Raw genomic sequence first — 12,694 nt, 5'->3', positions numbered from 1 at the left:
ATTCTCCAAAGATTGATTTTTTGTTGCTCAACTCAAGCTACAGTATTTATTCAAGAGGAACATCAAGTTCGCCGGCCCGGATCTGTTCGATGAGATCGTGTGGGTCGGAGCCGTCGACGGTGCATCCAACGGACTGGGCAGTGCCGAGGATTTCTCGGATGGTGCCGGAAAGGTCCCGGGCGCCAGATCGTGGTCGCATGATTCGAGCGCAGTTGATGATGTCGTCCATGGTGATGTTACCGTTGTGCTGGACTGAGCAGTTGCGATTAGCGGAAGGAATAGAAAGAGGGGGACTTACTGTTCTTGACCTTCTTTCTGTCTCGGAGGGGCTCCTTGAGGGCCTTGATGATCATCGAGGAGGCGGAGGGGACGACGGAGACCTAGAATCGTTCGAACTTATTCAGTGAAGCTACAAGCTCCTCCTCGACCATGAAAAGCTACGCAGGTGAGTCCACCTCCTTAGCGGATCCCGACAAGTTCTTTGCTTTAAACGGGCACCGCCCCGCGGTCTTGGCCATCAAAACGAGAAGAAGGAAGAGGATGAAGGGTTACCTGAGCCTGTCGGTTCTGGATGGTGAGCTTGACAGTGATCTTGAGACCCTTCCAGTCGCCAGTGGCCTTGCAGATGTCGTCACCGATCTTCTTTGGGGAGAGACCGAGGGGACCGATCTTTGGGGCAAGGGCGGAAGTGGCACCGACTTCGCCACCAACAACTCGGAGGTAGACCTCGACGATGGCGGTGGGATCGAACTTTGGTGGCATCTTTTGAGTTTTATCCGGTTTCTGAAAACAAGAAAAGGTTGAAAAGAGTCTTGAGTTTAAAAAAATAGTGTAATAGTGTAAAAGGTGTAATGGTTCATTGAATAATATAGAGCAGCAGAGGATTGTTTCCTCGCATAATCGGGTAAAGGAGTTTTTCCGATCGTTTCCGTCGTCATTTTCTGAGTCTTCTTCGCCTGAAGCTTTTCCGATGATTCTTCGCGGTTCCTGTCGTTTTCTTCGTCTTCGCCTGAACCTGCTCCATTTTTCGGCGCTGGAATGTTTGGCTGGAGCCGGCTTTTTCCGCTCTTCACTTTCCATTTTTTGCTCAACTCCGGACCGGAGTTCCAGTTTCTCAGTAGATTCCTCTTTCAACTGGAGCTGGAGCACTCTTCCTGTCGCGAAGCGCTTTTCTCATAAGTTCTGAAATAGATGAATGGTTAGATTGAGAAGTGGTTTTGTGGAAATACGAATGTTGAATAGTAATACAGTTGCGGAAATTTGTCATTTTGCTTTGTCTGTGCGGAGTTGAGCATGAATTTCTTGAGAATTGAAGGAACGAAGCGATAGAATTTGCATGTATGGCTATTTGGCTGCTTATTAGCCGGTAGACAGAACACAGGCTTTTGATTGGCCAAAAACTTAAAGCCAATAAGAAACCTTTACTCAGCGAACCGGCCAATCAGCAGTCAAATAGCCACACAGACAAACTTTTTGACGCTTCGTGCCACCAGCCCGTATTTTTAACCCGTTTGCGTGGAGGAAAGCGCCGCGCACAACGGGTTAAACCGCTCGAAAATGGCAAGAGGTTAAGTTGAAGAAAAAAGGGGGCCCAGCGGAAGGTAAGAAAAGTGGGTCAACTTCAGCTAGAATTGGAGAATTGCACAGTAAAATTCACCGGACATTGAACATGAATGATAGTAAAAATAAAGTGTACTGTCGATTGGTCACAGAGACTCTAGAATACCGTGTCTGTTTAAAATAAGAATCGTAGCGGAAAGTGTGTAAGTTCGTAATTGTGATAAAAAAAATACAGCGGTTGAAATTTTCCAGGGTCGTTTTTTTGACATGTGAACGAAAAGAATAGAATTTTAAATTATAAAACTGAAAAAACCCGGAGAAAAAATCAACTCGCAAAAACAAGAAAGGTCAATCTCTGGAAGGAATAAAAGAAATTGAAGAAATTAAGTTGAACGATAGAAGAACTGGGAAAGACTCACGAGGTCTTCCACGAGAACCAGATGATCAGGAACAGCACCAGAATGAAGATCAGAAAGACGATGGCGATGATGAACTTTTTCTTCCGCGCAGCTTGCTGAAAATATGGTTTTAAAAAGAGAGGCCTCGAGAAAAAAGTGTCGCTAATCAAGCGAATTAGTTTTGAATCCCTATCGACGCACCTGATTGGTCAAACGAACCCATATTTCTAGAGAAAGGGAAAAGCGCTTGCTTGACCAATCAGAGGCACTTCCCATTTTTCCAAAGATATGGGCTCGTTTGACCAATCAGAGGCGTCGATGGGGATTCAAAACTACACAAAGTAGGTAGCTCTAGAACTTCGTACACACCTGATGCTCTCGGGCCTGACGAAGCTGTGTATTTCCTGATTGAATGTCGACAACTGCAGTTTCGATGTTTTGCTCGATCGAGTCTAAAAAATATTTTAAGCTTTTGAAATGTAATTTCAACTTTGAACACCGAGATTATAAATAAACGAATAAGTTAAACATAAAATCCAAAAATCAAGAAAACAAGAAATTTTAAAAAAGGGCGTCCCCGAAATTGAAACTTACCGATGATTTCGCCCTGATCATGCACCATTGTGGCAAGGTCTTTGAAAATCATGTTCACGTCCGCGATGTCCGCCTAAAACACAAATTCAGAATTCGTAATCTTGCGAATCGGAATTTTGCAGTTTTCAGCCGGGACCGCGCAGGACGTGGAAATTTGAGGATATGGCAAATTTTGAATACAAATCGAAAAAATACTCGCATATCAAAAAAACACAGAAGTAGGCTCGCCAGTTTAACGGAAAAACGACTCTATGACGTGTTTGTATTAACGGATTCAACAATCTTAGATAGGGTCCCTTAAATAACGGATTTTCTTGATCTAGGTTCCAGAAAATCCGTTAAAAAGGGGACCCTATCGAAGATTGTTAAATCCGTTAAAACAAACACGTCATAGAGTCGTTTTTCCGTTAAATGGCGACCCTATCTATTAGTCTTGATTCAGGCTGATTAAATCTGAAAATTAGTAATTATCACGTGTAAAAGCCATTCAATCAGTAAAATTTTAAAATAGCACTCATTGATTTTAATTATTTGAAAATTTAAGTCGTTTGGAAAGAGTTAAAAAGGCTTCTTACCGACAACTTCGCCCTGTTCATGGACGAGTTTGTGGACCTCCGTGAACACTTCGGCCATATCCTCAATTTCCTGTTCGAGGCGGCCCAGCTCCTCGTCCTGCGCCCGTTGCAGCGGGTCCAGCTCAATTTGCTCTTGCTGCTGCTGATTTACCTCGAGCTGGATGATCGCGTTTTCGCGATCCTGCATTTGAGCCATCTCGTTTGGCGAGAGCTGTTGCTGCAATTGGGCTTGACCAGCGCTAGAATTTTACGTTAAAAAGGGATTGATAAATTACAAAAGCCGCGGAGCGCTTTATATAAAATTTGCGGCTTTTGCGACAAAAAGACCCGGGCTGAGCAACCTGCGTAGAACACCTGAGTCAGGGTCTGAAAAATCTTTAATAAAAAGCCTTATAAGATCTTTCAGACCCTGACTCAGGTTCTCTATACAGGTTGCTGAGCTCGGGCCATTTTGATGCTCAAAGCCGCAAAATATTTCGATTCTTACCCATTATCCAGCGCGATCAAAGAGTTGCCCTCGGATGAGTTGCTCTGTTGGCTGATTTGGGCCTTTTCGCGATTGAGCAAGTCGCGACTGCTCTTTGGTACTCGTTCAGCGCGTTCGAATAATTGTTCGCCAGACGAGTTAGGGTTATTCTTCGCTCCCGCTTCTCCGCCTAAAGAGTTACAGTCAGTTACAGGAAGGGGAAAAGGGGGTCTTACGGGTGAATCCGGCGCGGGAAGACCTTTTAACTCGTTTAGTAACTTTTCTGTGTCTTGACATAATCGCTTTGTTGTTGTCTGAGTTTGTTGACTAAAAATGAAATGAATTTCGAGTCAAAAGTAGTAATATTCAATCTGTTACTCATTAAAAACGTGAAGCCGAATCTTGCGGCTTCGAGAAAGCAAAGTAAAGTAGCCGCGCTTCGCGCGGCTTTTATACTTTAAAGCTAGAAGCCGCAGGTTTCGGCTTCTCGAAATTTTAATAATAAAATAATGAAGAAAAGACTTACATTTTAGTTCTGACGTCTGAATTATCCAATTCGGTTCCAACTTGTTCAGCTAATTTTTTGATCTCTTTGACGTGATTTTGAATTTTCGTGGTGTTCGCGGAAACGACTTGTGTGATTCTGTTGTAGTCCATCGTCGAGCTGGAACTCGCCCCGGGGCTTGTGCTCAGAGAGCCGCCGCCGAAATCGCCTTTGCCGAAGGACATTTATTTCTTCTCTTTTTTCGACTCGAAAAACGGCTCAATTCGGTTTTATCTGCTCTGAAAAGTCGGAAAGTAAAAAGGAAGAGCGAGTTGGTGGCTGGGAAGTGGCGCGCCAATGAGCGCGCGCGCTGCGAGAGTGAGTCATTAGTCACGCGTGACTCACCCGACCAGTTCACGAGGAAGAGAATTGGCGAGATGGCAGCTGTTTTGGCGAGGATTTTCTAATTATTCAAAATTGTTTAATTTATCATTAAAAATATTAATTTTAATAATTATTTAACAAAATTAGGAATAATATTTAGAAGAAATGGTGAATTTTAGCTTGAAAAAATGCGTTTATTTTGTGTAAAATCCATTAAAAGCGAGCCCAAGTTCTGAAAGAATACAAAAACTGCTTCAAAGCGTGTAATTTGGTCTTCAAGGGCGACCAGTATGCTCTCAAACAGAGTAAGTACTCTTTCTCTCTCTCTCTTCTACAGTGCTTCTGAGCTCGGCAACCTGTGTGAAAAACCTGAGTCAGGGTCAGAAAGATTTTCAACGAAAGAGCCACCTTTCTGTTAAGATCTTTCATACCCTGACTCAGGTTTTCACACAGGTTTCCGAGCCAAGCAGTGGCTAATCCCAGAATGGGACGCTCTCTTTATTCCCACTCTGGGACCTTAGGAGACGTCCCGCTCTGGGATTTATCCCTTTTTTCTACCAACTGCTCCACTACCTCAAAAAATAATGAAAAAGAAAGACGTTTTTTGTAAAGTCAGAAATTGATTTTATTCAGGAACTCAGCAGCAGTCATGTTTTCTTTCTTTTTCAGAAACAAATCGAGCTTTGGAACTGGAAGCAGTTTTTCTTTCTTTCAAAACTCGATGACTAAAAAATTTTTGAAATTCAAAGTTTTCAAAGTTTAATTTACCTGTTTTTCGCGCTGCTCGGACTTTTCTACTTTTTCGTCTCTTTTTTCGAAGAGTTGAAAAAGTGAATGGCAAAAGTCAAAAACATTCAGAGCTAGGGCGAAATTCTAGAGAAGCTTGCCAAATTTCAACTCGTTGAAAATTGAGTTTCTTTTGAAAAAACGACTGTATTTCGCTGAAAAACAGTCATTTTTTGTACGAAAATTGGTACCAAGTACGAGAACTCGTCCGCGAATTCGGTACCGCGTACCAATTTTCGTACCGAATCCGTTTTTCTATTTTTGGAAGATTTAATCTTCAAGATTTCTTATTGATTTTTAGTGCACCAGAAGACGAGGGATGAATTCCGACAATATCAAGATCTCAAAGAAGAAAAACTTATTCAGGAAAAATCAAATTCGCTTCCGAAGCGGCCGAAGGAACGGAATTTCTAAAACTATCAATTCTATTTGATTTGATCAAATTTTTAAGCGCAGCCAATCAGAAGGCTCGAGTCTCGTAGTGGCGGCGCTGTTCGCGATTTGAGCAAAAATCATCGGTATTTTTGATAATTCCGGTTTCAAGTTTTGACGAAACACATTGTCCAATTCAAGGAAATCGCCCCGAACCACTACAAAGGCCAAAACCGCCCCGAGCTAGTGTGGATGAACGACGCGGAAATGGCGAAAAAACCGCTGCGCCAGGACGGTGGTTGCAAATTACCGCCAGTTATTGAGCCGAAGAAGAAACGAAGAATACCGCTCAAATGATTCTGCTTTTCCAAATTCTTTAATTTTAAAACGAACTCTTTAAATCTATTCTATTCAAAAAATTAAAAAAGCTGAATTCTGAGTTTTAATCCTGTAATCAGGACTAAAACAGGAATCAGGGAGTTTCCTTTTCAAGAGCAGGATTCAAGGCAGGAAAAATCAAGGCTAAGCTAGCTTAGTCCAGGAAAATTGAGCTAAGCTCAGCTCAGCTAGCTGATTCCCTGAGCTCAATCAAAATTGCAAGGCCTAAGCTGAGCTTAGCCTGGCTTTCGTAGGTTTTTCATTGGCTAAGCAAAGCTGAGCCAATTTTTAAGGTGAGTTAAGACCTATGCTGACCTAAGCCTGGCTTTTGTAGGTTTTCTATTGGGCCAGTATTGGCTAAGCAAAGCTGAGCCAACTTTATAAGGCTGAGTTAATTATGGGTATGTTGCGAAGCCGCTTTGGCCTGACTCAGGTTTTCTACACAGGTTCCCGACTCGGAAATTCCGAGCTCAGTTTAGATGCCTGCTTATCAATTCCTCGAATAGCATTGTCTGAGTCTGAGACAGAAAAAGAGCGATAATACGAGTGATTTGATACTGCTGATTTCGTATCACTGACTTGCTTCTTTTCTCATCTCATCCAGCATTTTTCGCAAACGCAAAGAAATACTTCAAAAAAGCAGAGTCCCGAAAAGCTGTAAAAATTGACGATGCGCCCGACAAGGTCCCTCACGTGGCCAAATAACGATCATTCGAGTGCCCCATCCCAACAAGAGCCAGAACAAGAGGGAGAGAAGATTCAACTCGCAGAACAACGAACACAGCTCGACGAAATGTCCGACCTGTACAGATGGGTCAGGGCAGAAAGCGCGCTAAATGTGAGTATTTTTAGTCGAAAAAAGTCGGAAGCGACAAAAACTCGCGACAAAATCTCCCTCGAAAATGTTTGGGAAAGTGTCGCGAAGCGACAATTTCTGAGCGACGAAATTTCGAAAAAATTTAAGCCAATCAAAAACTTGTATTTGGCTTACCGGCCAATCAGTAGTCGTTATTTTTCGAAGTAAAATTTTGTCGCTTAGAAATTGTCGCTTCGTGGCACCTTCCCGAATACCTGGCTTCTGATTGGCCAGATGGGCAAATGAAGAAATCTGATTGGCTTATTTGAAATTTCGTCGCTGTTTTTTTGTCGCTTCCCGCTACCCCCAATTGCCCCTAATCGATTTTTATTAGAACATATGTAGATTCTGCATGAACCCTGGAGATAATCTGATTGTGCCTTGCAATTGCAAAGGATCGATGAAGGAATCGGGTTGAATTTCAAGCTCAAAGACAATAATAAAAGTAACGATAAACATTTATTAGAGGGGCCGAGACTCAGTTTCGTAACTAACATATCTTCTTTTCGTGATGCGAAATTTGATGGAAATTTGAATTTCTTCAAAAGAACAGGGGCGACCCTAGCTTGTTCTATTTTGACCATGACCTGATTTTAATTCGACTTTTTATCACCTTCTTTGGTCGAGTTTGGCCCCCGTGAGTGACTTTATTTTCATCACGAGATTCTTCTGAAAAGGTTCATTTTTGAACGATCCAAAAATTAATTTTCAGAAGAAAAATAAGGGTATCACTTTGTAAGATTACATAAAAGACAAACCATGTATTCACCTCCTTTTCTCGGCTCGGCAGCCTGTGTTGAAAACCTGAGTCAGGGTCTGAACCGGTCATAAAAGATATTTCAGACCCTGACTCAGGTTTTCAACACAGGTTGCCGAGCACACTTCTTTTCGATCAAAAAAGGTTGAAAATAGAAAATTGAGGTTACTCGTTTATTTTTGATTGATGGCTTTGTTTTCAACCCGTGCTAGTTTGTACACAACAGCTGTCTAATTAAATGGATCATCCACTCTGACAAGGTATTTTTTCAACTTCTGAAAAATGGAAAAACCGCGCTCTCTGTTTCAGAAACAATGCGAAATCTGCAAGTACGAGTATCAAATCAAAGAGAGCAGACGGCCCATCTATCTGTGGGGCTTTTCCGGTGTTTCGAGGGTAAGTTCTAGTGAATTCTAGAGCTGGGCTCGGGAAAAACCTGTGTTTAAAGCCTGAGTCAGGTCTCAATCAGAGAATCATCATTCCAGCTTTTCATTAAGGGTGTCAACATCATTTGCCGAAATCGATGGTGACACCCTTAATAATATATCAGACCCTGACTCAGGTTTTAACACAGGTTGCCGAGTCGCACAGTTTTTGAAATTCTAGAGCTCGCAATTTTTTGTAAACTTGTCTGCTAGACCGACATCCGTCGCTGCGTGCGTGGTATTTTGATGCTTCTGATCGCGCTGGCCAGTCTCGTGGGCGGCGTCTTCCTGATCTTTATGGACTCGGAGGAGGAGCTGAACTCGGCAGCGCATCCTGCAAACGTCACCAGCCCGACTCCGCTCGTCGAAAAAGACCGCGAAGCCTTCTTTGGCAAGCTGGCGATCATCGCCTTCACCCTCCTCGGCACTGCCTTCTTCCTCGTCGTCCAGTGCACCTGGTTCAAGAAGTTCTACGATAAACTAGCGCGCGTCAATCGAGAAATTAAAATTGACGCCAAAAAACAACGACTTTCAACGATAAGTAAGAGCGCTAGAAACCTGAGTCAGGGTTCAAAAGAGGAAACTGAAAAGCCGACTAGCGCCTTTTTCAGAAACGAAGCCGCGGAGCGGCTTTGCCAAGATACAGAAAATAAGCTAAAAAATTATAAAAAAACAGGAACCTGTGTAAAAACCTGAGTCAGGATCCAGAATTCGAATGAGAGATTGAAATGATTAAGAGCTCCTTGAGGACCCTGACTCAGGTTTTTACACAGGTTCCTGTTTTTTATAGATTTATTAGCTCATTTTCTAAATTTGGCAAAGCCGCTCCGCGGCTTTGTTTTTAAAAAGCCGCTAGTCGGCTTTTCAGTTTCTTCTTTTGAACCCTGACACAGGTTTTTACATAGGTTGCCGAGCCTTGTATTTATTTTTATTATTTTTTCAGTCGAAGAAGGGTCAAGCTTGCCAAGTTCGTGGAACAGCCGAGACTCGGTGGTTTCGAAAGCATGAGTACTATGAATTTAGAATTGTTCTTTTTCTTTTTCGAATAATTTGTACAATTGTTTTATATTTCTCATTTCACATGTGACGTTCAAATAAAATCGCAAAACAGACATCCATTTTTTGAAAGAAGAAACGAGCAGAATACAGTTTTTGCATTAATCCGAAGTTGCTTGCATTTGTCACGTGTTCCAGCTCCCCGAGGAATCCGCCGTCTCTTCTAGAAGCAGAAATGTTACCGTGATGATTTACGCAAAAATCAGTAATGTGATTTGTACGCGAGCGTTTGCAAATGCCAATTTCAGTTTCAATATTTGCTCGTCAATCAAATCCGATTCAGTGACGATTATTAGCGACTATTTCGAGTCGAATTCTAAAATTTTCGACATTTTAGGGGTTGAGGGGGACGATTTGTCGGTAATTTAGGGAATGGCTCTTTGGCGGAATTTCCTGTTCTGGGCTCGGAAACCTGTGTAGAAAACCTGACTCAGGGTCTGAAAAACCTTCAATTTTTTCAGACCCTGACTCAGGTGTTCTACACAGGTTTTGGGCCGAGCCCATAAAAGAAATTTGCACCCAAGAATAGCCCACTCCCTAAATTACCGACAAATCGTCCCCCTCGACCCCTAAAATGTCGAAAATATCGTTTTGAGTGCGCTTTACCATTCGTTTGATAAATCGGAGGAGCAGATGGCTCTGGCGCTTCGTATTCTGGCGGCGGGCCTAAACTCGACTGGTCGTAAGCTCTGTTCTCCACTCCTCCTCTTGAAGCATCAAACGTGTCTTCGTCGACTTTGGGCATTTCGAGCGCGTCGTCGTAGCTCGGAAGGTCGAGTCCCCAGTGCGACGGGTTCTGCCACTCCTCTTCCATCGGGTAGATTTGGTTGTTGGAGGCGCGCGCTTCTATTTCCGGCGTCGGCGTCTTCAAATTATTCATTCGTTCAATTCTTACGAAAATTGAAGAGCCTACCACTGGAATGAAGGGCCAGCATCCGTAGAGCAAGCAGTTGCAGCTCTTTATGACCGAATAGAACATGTAGCAAAAGATCAGCGTCAAGAGGAAAAGAAGACCGAGCCAGCGCGCGATCCACACTCCGCAAGGAAAACACTCTGCCGTGTAGGGAGTCGTCCAGCACTCCTTGTGCGCACTGCCGGTCGATGGAGCTGCGCACTTGTCCCACAAGAAACCGTAGCCGATGCAGATGCCGACGATTCCGCCCCACAAAATGAACTTGGAAATGTAACTGCGCCACTGAAGCCACCAAGTTTGCGAACGACGGAAAGCAGCTGTTTCGGTTATTATTACGCAACAATTTCGACGTGGAGGCACAGTATCTACGAAAAGTTACAGTGGCTTATTTTTGATTCACCAAATGATAAAAATGTATATTCTTGGGCCCAAGTGTTTAAGGGTGTCATCTTTGATTTTCGAAAAAAATCGGCTGAAAATCGAGCAGCCACGGCTTTTGCGGCTTAGAGTTGAAAAATTTAAGCCGCGCACGGCGCGGCTTTTCCATCTTTTTCGCTCGAAGCCGCAAAATAGCCGCGGCTGCTCGATTTTCAGCTGATTTTTTCGAAAATCAAAGATGACACCCTTAAACACTTGGGCCTGGCAACCAGTGTAGAAATCCTGAGTCAGGCTTTTCAATTTTCAAAGATCTTTTAAAAATTTCGACCCTGACTCAGGATTTCTACACAGGTTCCTGCCGAGCTAGAATCCAAGAATATTTGGCTTAATTTACCTGAGACATCCTCTTCCTGTGCATTTTCATTTTCTGTCATGATTAATTAATAAATAATTCCGATTGCGCTAGAATAATTTGGTGCCTTTTTCGGAAGAACTTGCTGTATAAAATCTCTTTTGTCTAATCTCGTGCCAAGGGGCCACGGAGCTTCGGAATAACATCACCGTGTGAGCAAGAGTCAATTATTTGCACAAGAGCATAAGAGCAGTGGGAGTATAATTATTAATCACGAAAATTTACGATTTCCTTTCCAAAAACTAAAAACGCAAAGTTAGATTTCACAGGAAGCGCTAGCAGAGCCAAATTCAAGCAAAGCTGATCAAGGACTCAGCAACCTGTGTACAAAACCTGAGTCAATGCCTGAAAGAACTGAAATGAAAAGCCGCGCAGCGGCTTTTTTAAATCGAAGCCGCAAAGCCAAAATTTCGCCAAAATTTTTGAATGATTGTAATGGTTATATTAGCAAAGCTGCCTCGCGGCTTCGTTTTTAAGAAAGCCGCTGCGCGGTTTTTCATTCCAGTTCTTTGAGACCCTGACTCAGGCTTTCCTTTTTCTTTCTAATAGCAAGAAGAGATAATTGCTATTCTGCAAGACAAATAACAAATAGTTTTCGCCTTCTCCAAAGAAATAAAAAAACTTGTCAAAATCAAATAAATGCTTATTCAAATCACCCTTTTGGCAAAACAGAAAGAGCAAATCGTAGATTTTTTTACTTTGCCTTGTGCATTTTTTATCACACAGAGATCAGCAGAGCTAACTTTCCGGCACCAGAAATGAGCGGCTCTGGCGATTTTGGCTTTGAAAATGTTGCTTATAAAGACGGATCAGCAAAGTCATTATGATGCGCTATATTTCTACTGTAGCTGGGCTCGACAGCCTGTGTAGAAAACCTGACTCTGGGTCCTGAAAAGGTTGAATTGAAGAATTGAGCCATCTTTCTGAACCCTGACTCAGGTTTTTACACAGGTTGCCGAGTTTAGATCAAATATACTCAGGGCTGGGCGAACTGTGTAGAAAACCTGAGTCAGGGTCCTGAAAAACTGCGAGAGTTGAATGGCAGCTTTCAATTAAAGTTCTTTCAAGACCCTGACTCAGGTTTTCTACACAGGTTTCCGAGGCCAGAGTATATGTGATCAAAGCTCGGCAACCTGTGCAAAAACCTGAGTCAGGGTTCAGAAAGATGGCTCAATTCTTAAATTCAACCTTTTAAGGACCCTGACTCAGGTTTTCTATGCCGGTCGCCAAGTTGCCCAGTTTGCAACTGGCACACAACTGTGGCATTAAAACAGTTGTTGATCGATGAAAAAGGTCGGAAACAAAGAAGGGGATTGGAACAAGACTTGTGCCCAAATCGGCTCCGCGAATAAAAAGATCAAAAAACTATCCTCCGAAATCGAGCGACTCAGCAAATGCATCGGCAGTTCTCTTGACTCGCCCGACAACCGCGAGCAAATGTAGCTCTCCTTCTTCAAAATTCGTTTTTGTCAAAATTGATTTCAGTGTGCAGTCGCAGACGAGCGCTAGAAACTTGTGCAAGGAAAACGAAAACAGTCTCAACGAGCTAAAAAGTAACATCCCCGCTTTTTCTTCCCGAGAAACGGTTGGTTTCAGAACTTTACAACGAAACAGCTCAGCATCAAAAATCACCGCCGCGCTACTCTGGGAAAATTGGCGAATGAGTTTTCCACTTCTTTGCAGTCTTTTCAAAGCGCTTCGGAAAAGGTTTAAAATCTATGAGTTGCGAAAATAAGTAAAATGTCTAGGCCGCCCGCGCGCTCCAAATGGCGGGAGACAACAACGACTCTTCTTTTCCGCTGCCCGGGAATTCGATGAGCGGTGGACAACTCGATCAGGAATGGCGATTTTTAATTAAAAGCCGCCAAATTTTCATTTCAATAAATTTTGAGCTTCTGGC

The 12,694-nt window shown here is 42.9% G+C and overlaps 5 protein-coding genes and 2 long non-coding RNA genes across 7 annotated transcripts in view; 4 read left to right on the top strand and 3 right to left on the bottom strand.

Moving 5' to 3' along the window:
* Window positions 1-40: 40 nt before the first annotated feature.
* Window positions 41-797, bottom strand: LOC145707872 (large ribosomal subunit protein uL11-like). Its single transcript, XM_081785456.1, has 3 exons — window positions 553-797; window positions 299-380; window positions 41-252 (listed from the first exon to the last, which is right to left on the bottom strand). The coding sequence occupies exons 1-3, from the start codon at window positions 760-762 to the stop codon at window positions 47-49; spliced, it is 498 nt and encodes a 165-aa protein (XP_081641582.1). The 5' UTR covers window positions 763-797; the 3' UTR covers window positions 41-46.
* A 90-nt stretch (window positions 798-887) lies between these two features.
* LOC145707880 (syntaxin-12-like) lies at window positions 888-4,427 on the bottom strand. Its single transcript, XM_081785464.1, is given in 8 exon segments — window positions 888-2,074; window positions 2,328-2,410; window positions 2,553-2,625; window positions 3,279-3,366; window positions 3,615-3,662; window positions 3,665-3,783; window positions 3,830-3,920; window positions 4,120-4,427. Coding segments are annotated over 8 exon segments (804 nt in total). The 5' UTR covers window positions 4,323-4,427; the 3' UTR covers window positions 888-1,975.
* The window catches only part of LOC145707869 (S-adenosylmethionine synthase-like), a 75,428-nt gene continuing 65,198 nt past the window's right edge, over window positions 2,465-12,694 (top strand). The window contains exon 1 of the mRNA XM_081785453.1: window positions 2,465-2,468. The gene's annotated coding sequence lies outside the window, so the exon portion shown is untranslated. The remainder of the gene's footprint in view (window positions 2,469-12,694) is intronic.
* On the top strand, window positions 4,431-6,034 carry LOC145707879 (uncharacterized). Its single transcript, XR_014134778.1, has 4 exons — window positions 4,431-4,529; window positions 4,682-4,766; window positions 5,549-5,646; window positions 5,792-6,034. It is a non-coding gene; the product is annotated as an uncharacterized LOC145707879 (long non-coding RNA).
* On the top strand, window positions 6,638-9,141 carry LOC145706937 (E3 ubiquitin-protein ligase MARCHF8-like). Its single transcript, XM_081784393.1, has 6 exons — window positions 6,638-6,835; window positions 7,188-7,259; window positions 7,823-7,870; window positions 7,920-8,006; window positions 8,249-8,576; window positions 8,979-9,141. Exons 1-6 carry the CDS (start codon window positions 6,668-6,670, stop codon window positions 9,041-9,043), a joined length of 768 nt encoding a protein of 255 aa, XP_081640519.1. The 5' UTR covers window positions 6,638-6,667; the 3' UTR covers window positions 9,044-9,141.
* Window positions 8,961-10,937, bottom strand: LOC145706938 (uncharacterized). Its single transcript, XM_081784395.1, has 4 exons — window positions 10,777-10,937; window positions 10,005-10,369; window positions 9,698-9,956; window positions 8,961-9,254 (listed from the first exon to the last, which is right to left on the bottom strand). The coding sequence occupies exons 1-4, from the start codon at window positions 10,814-10,816 to the stop codon at window positions 9,217-9,219; spliced, it is 702 nt and encodes a 233-aa protein (XP_081640521.1). The 5' UTR covers window positions 10,817-10,937; the 3' UTR covers window positions 8,961-9,216.
* LOC145707115 (uncharacterized) lies at window positions 12,060-12,635 on the top strand. Its single transcript, XR_014134730.1, has 4 exons — window positions 12,060-12,233; window positions 12,280-12,347; window positions 12,391-12,501; window positions 12,543-12,635. It is a non-coding gene; the product is annotated as an uncharacterized LOC145707115 (long non-coding RNA).

Source organism: Oikopleura dioica, chromosome XSR (genome assembly GCF_907165135.1).
Source record: "Oikopleura dioica chromosome XSR, OKI2018_I68_1.0, whole genome shotgun sequence".
Lineage (NCBI taxonomy): Eukaryota > Metazoa > Chordata > Appendicularia > Copelata > Oikopleuridae > Oikopleura > Oikopleura dioica.
The sequence above is the reverse complement of the archived record's forward strand: the minus strand, read 5'-3'. Positions and strand labels throughout refer to the sequence as shown.

What these genes read in the sequence shown, in the direction of transcription:
- LOC145707872 (XM_081785456.1), bottom strand. Translation starts at nt 762, where the DNA reads ATGCCACCAAAGTTCGATCCCACCGCCATCGTCGAGGTCTACCTCCGA. An exon ending in TCCAGAACCGACAGGCTCAG is followed by an intron (nt 381 to 552) that starts GTAACCCTTCAT and finishes GAACGATTCTAG; the next exon opens with GTCTCCGTCGTCCCCTCCGC. An exon ending in CAGAAAGAAGGTCAAGAACA is followed by an intron (nt 253 to 298) that starts GTAAGTCCCCCT and finishes GCAACTGCTCAG; the next exon opens with TCCAGCACAACGGTAACATC.
- LOC145706937 (XM_081784393.1), top strand. Translation starts at nt 6,668, where the DNA reads ATGCGCCCGACAAGGTCCCTCACGTGGCCAAATAACGATCATTCGAGT. An exon ending in GGGCAGAAAGCGCGCTAAAT is followed by an intron (nt 6,836 to 7,187) that starts GTGAGTATTTTT and finishes GATTTTTATTAG; the next exon opens with AACATATGTAGATTCTGCAT. An exon ending in ACAACGACTTTCAACGATAA is followed by an intron (nt 8,577 to 8,978) that starts GTAAGAGCGCTA and finishes TTATTTTTTCAG; the next exon opens with TCGAAGAAGGGTCAAGCTTG.
- LOC145706938 (XM_081784395.1), bottom strand. Translation starts at nt 10,816, where the DNA reads ATGACAGAAAATGAAAATGCACAGGAAGAGGATGTCTCAG. An exon ending in ACAGGAAGAGGATGTCTCAG is followed by an intron (nt 10,370 to 10,776) that starts GTAAATTAAGCC and finishes AACTTTTCGTAG; the next exon opens with ATACTGTGCCTCCACGTCGA. An exon ending in GCTGGCCCTTCATTCCAGTG is followed by an intron (nt 9,957 to 10,004) that starts GTAGGCTCTTCA and finishes AATAATTTGAAG; the next exon opens with ACGCCGACGCCGGAAATAGA.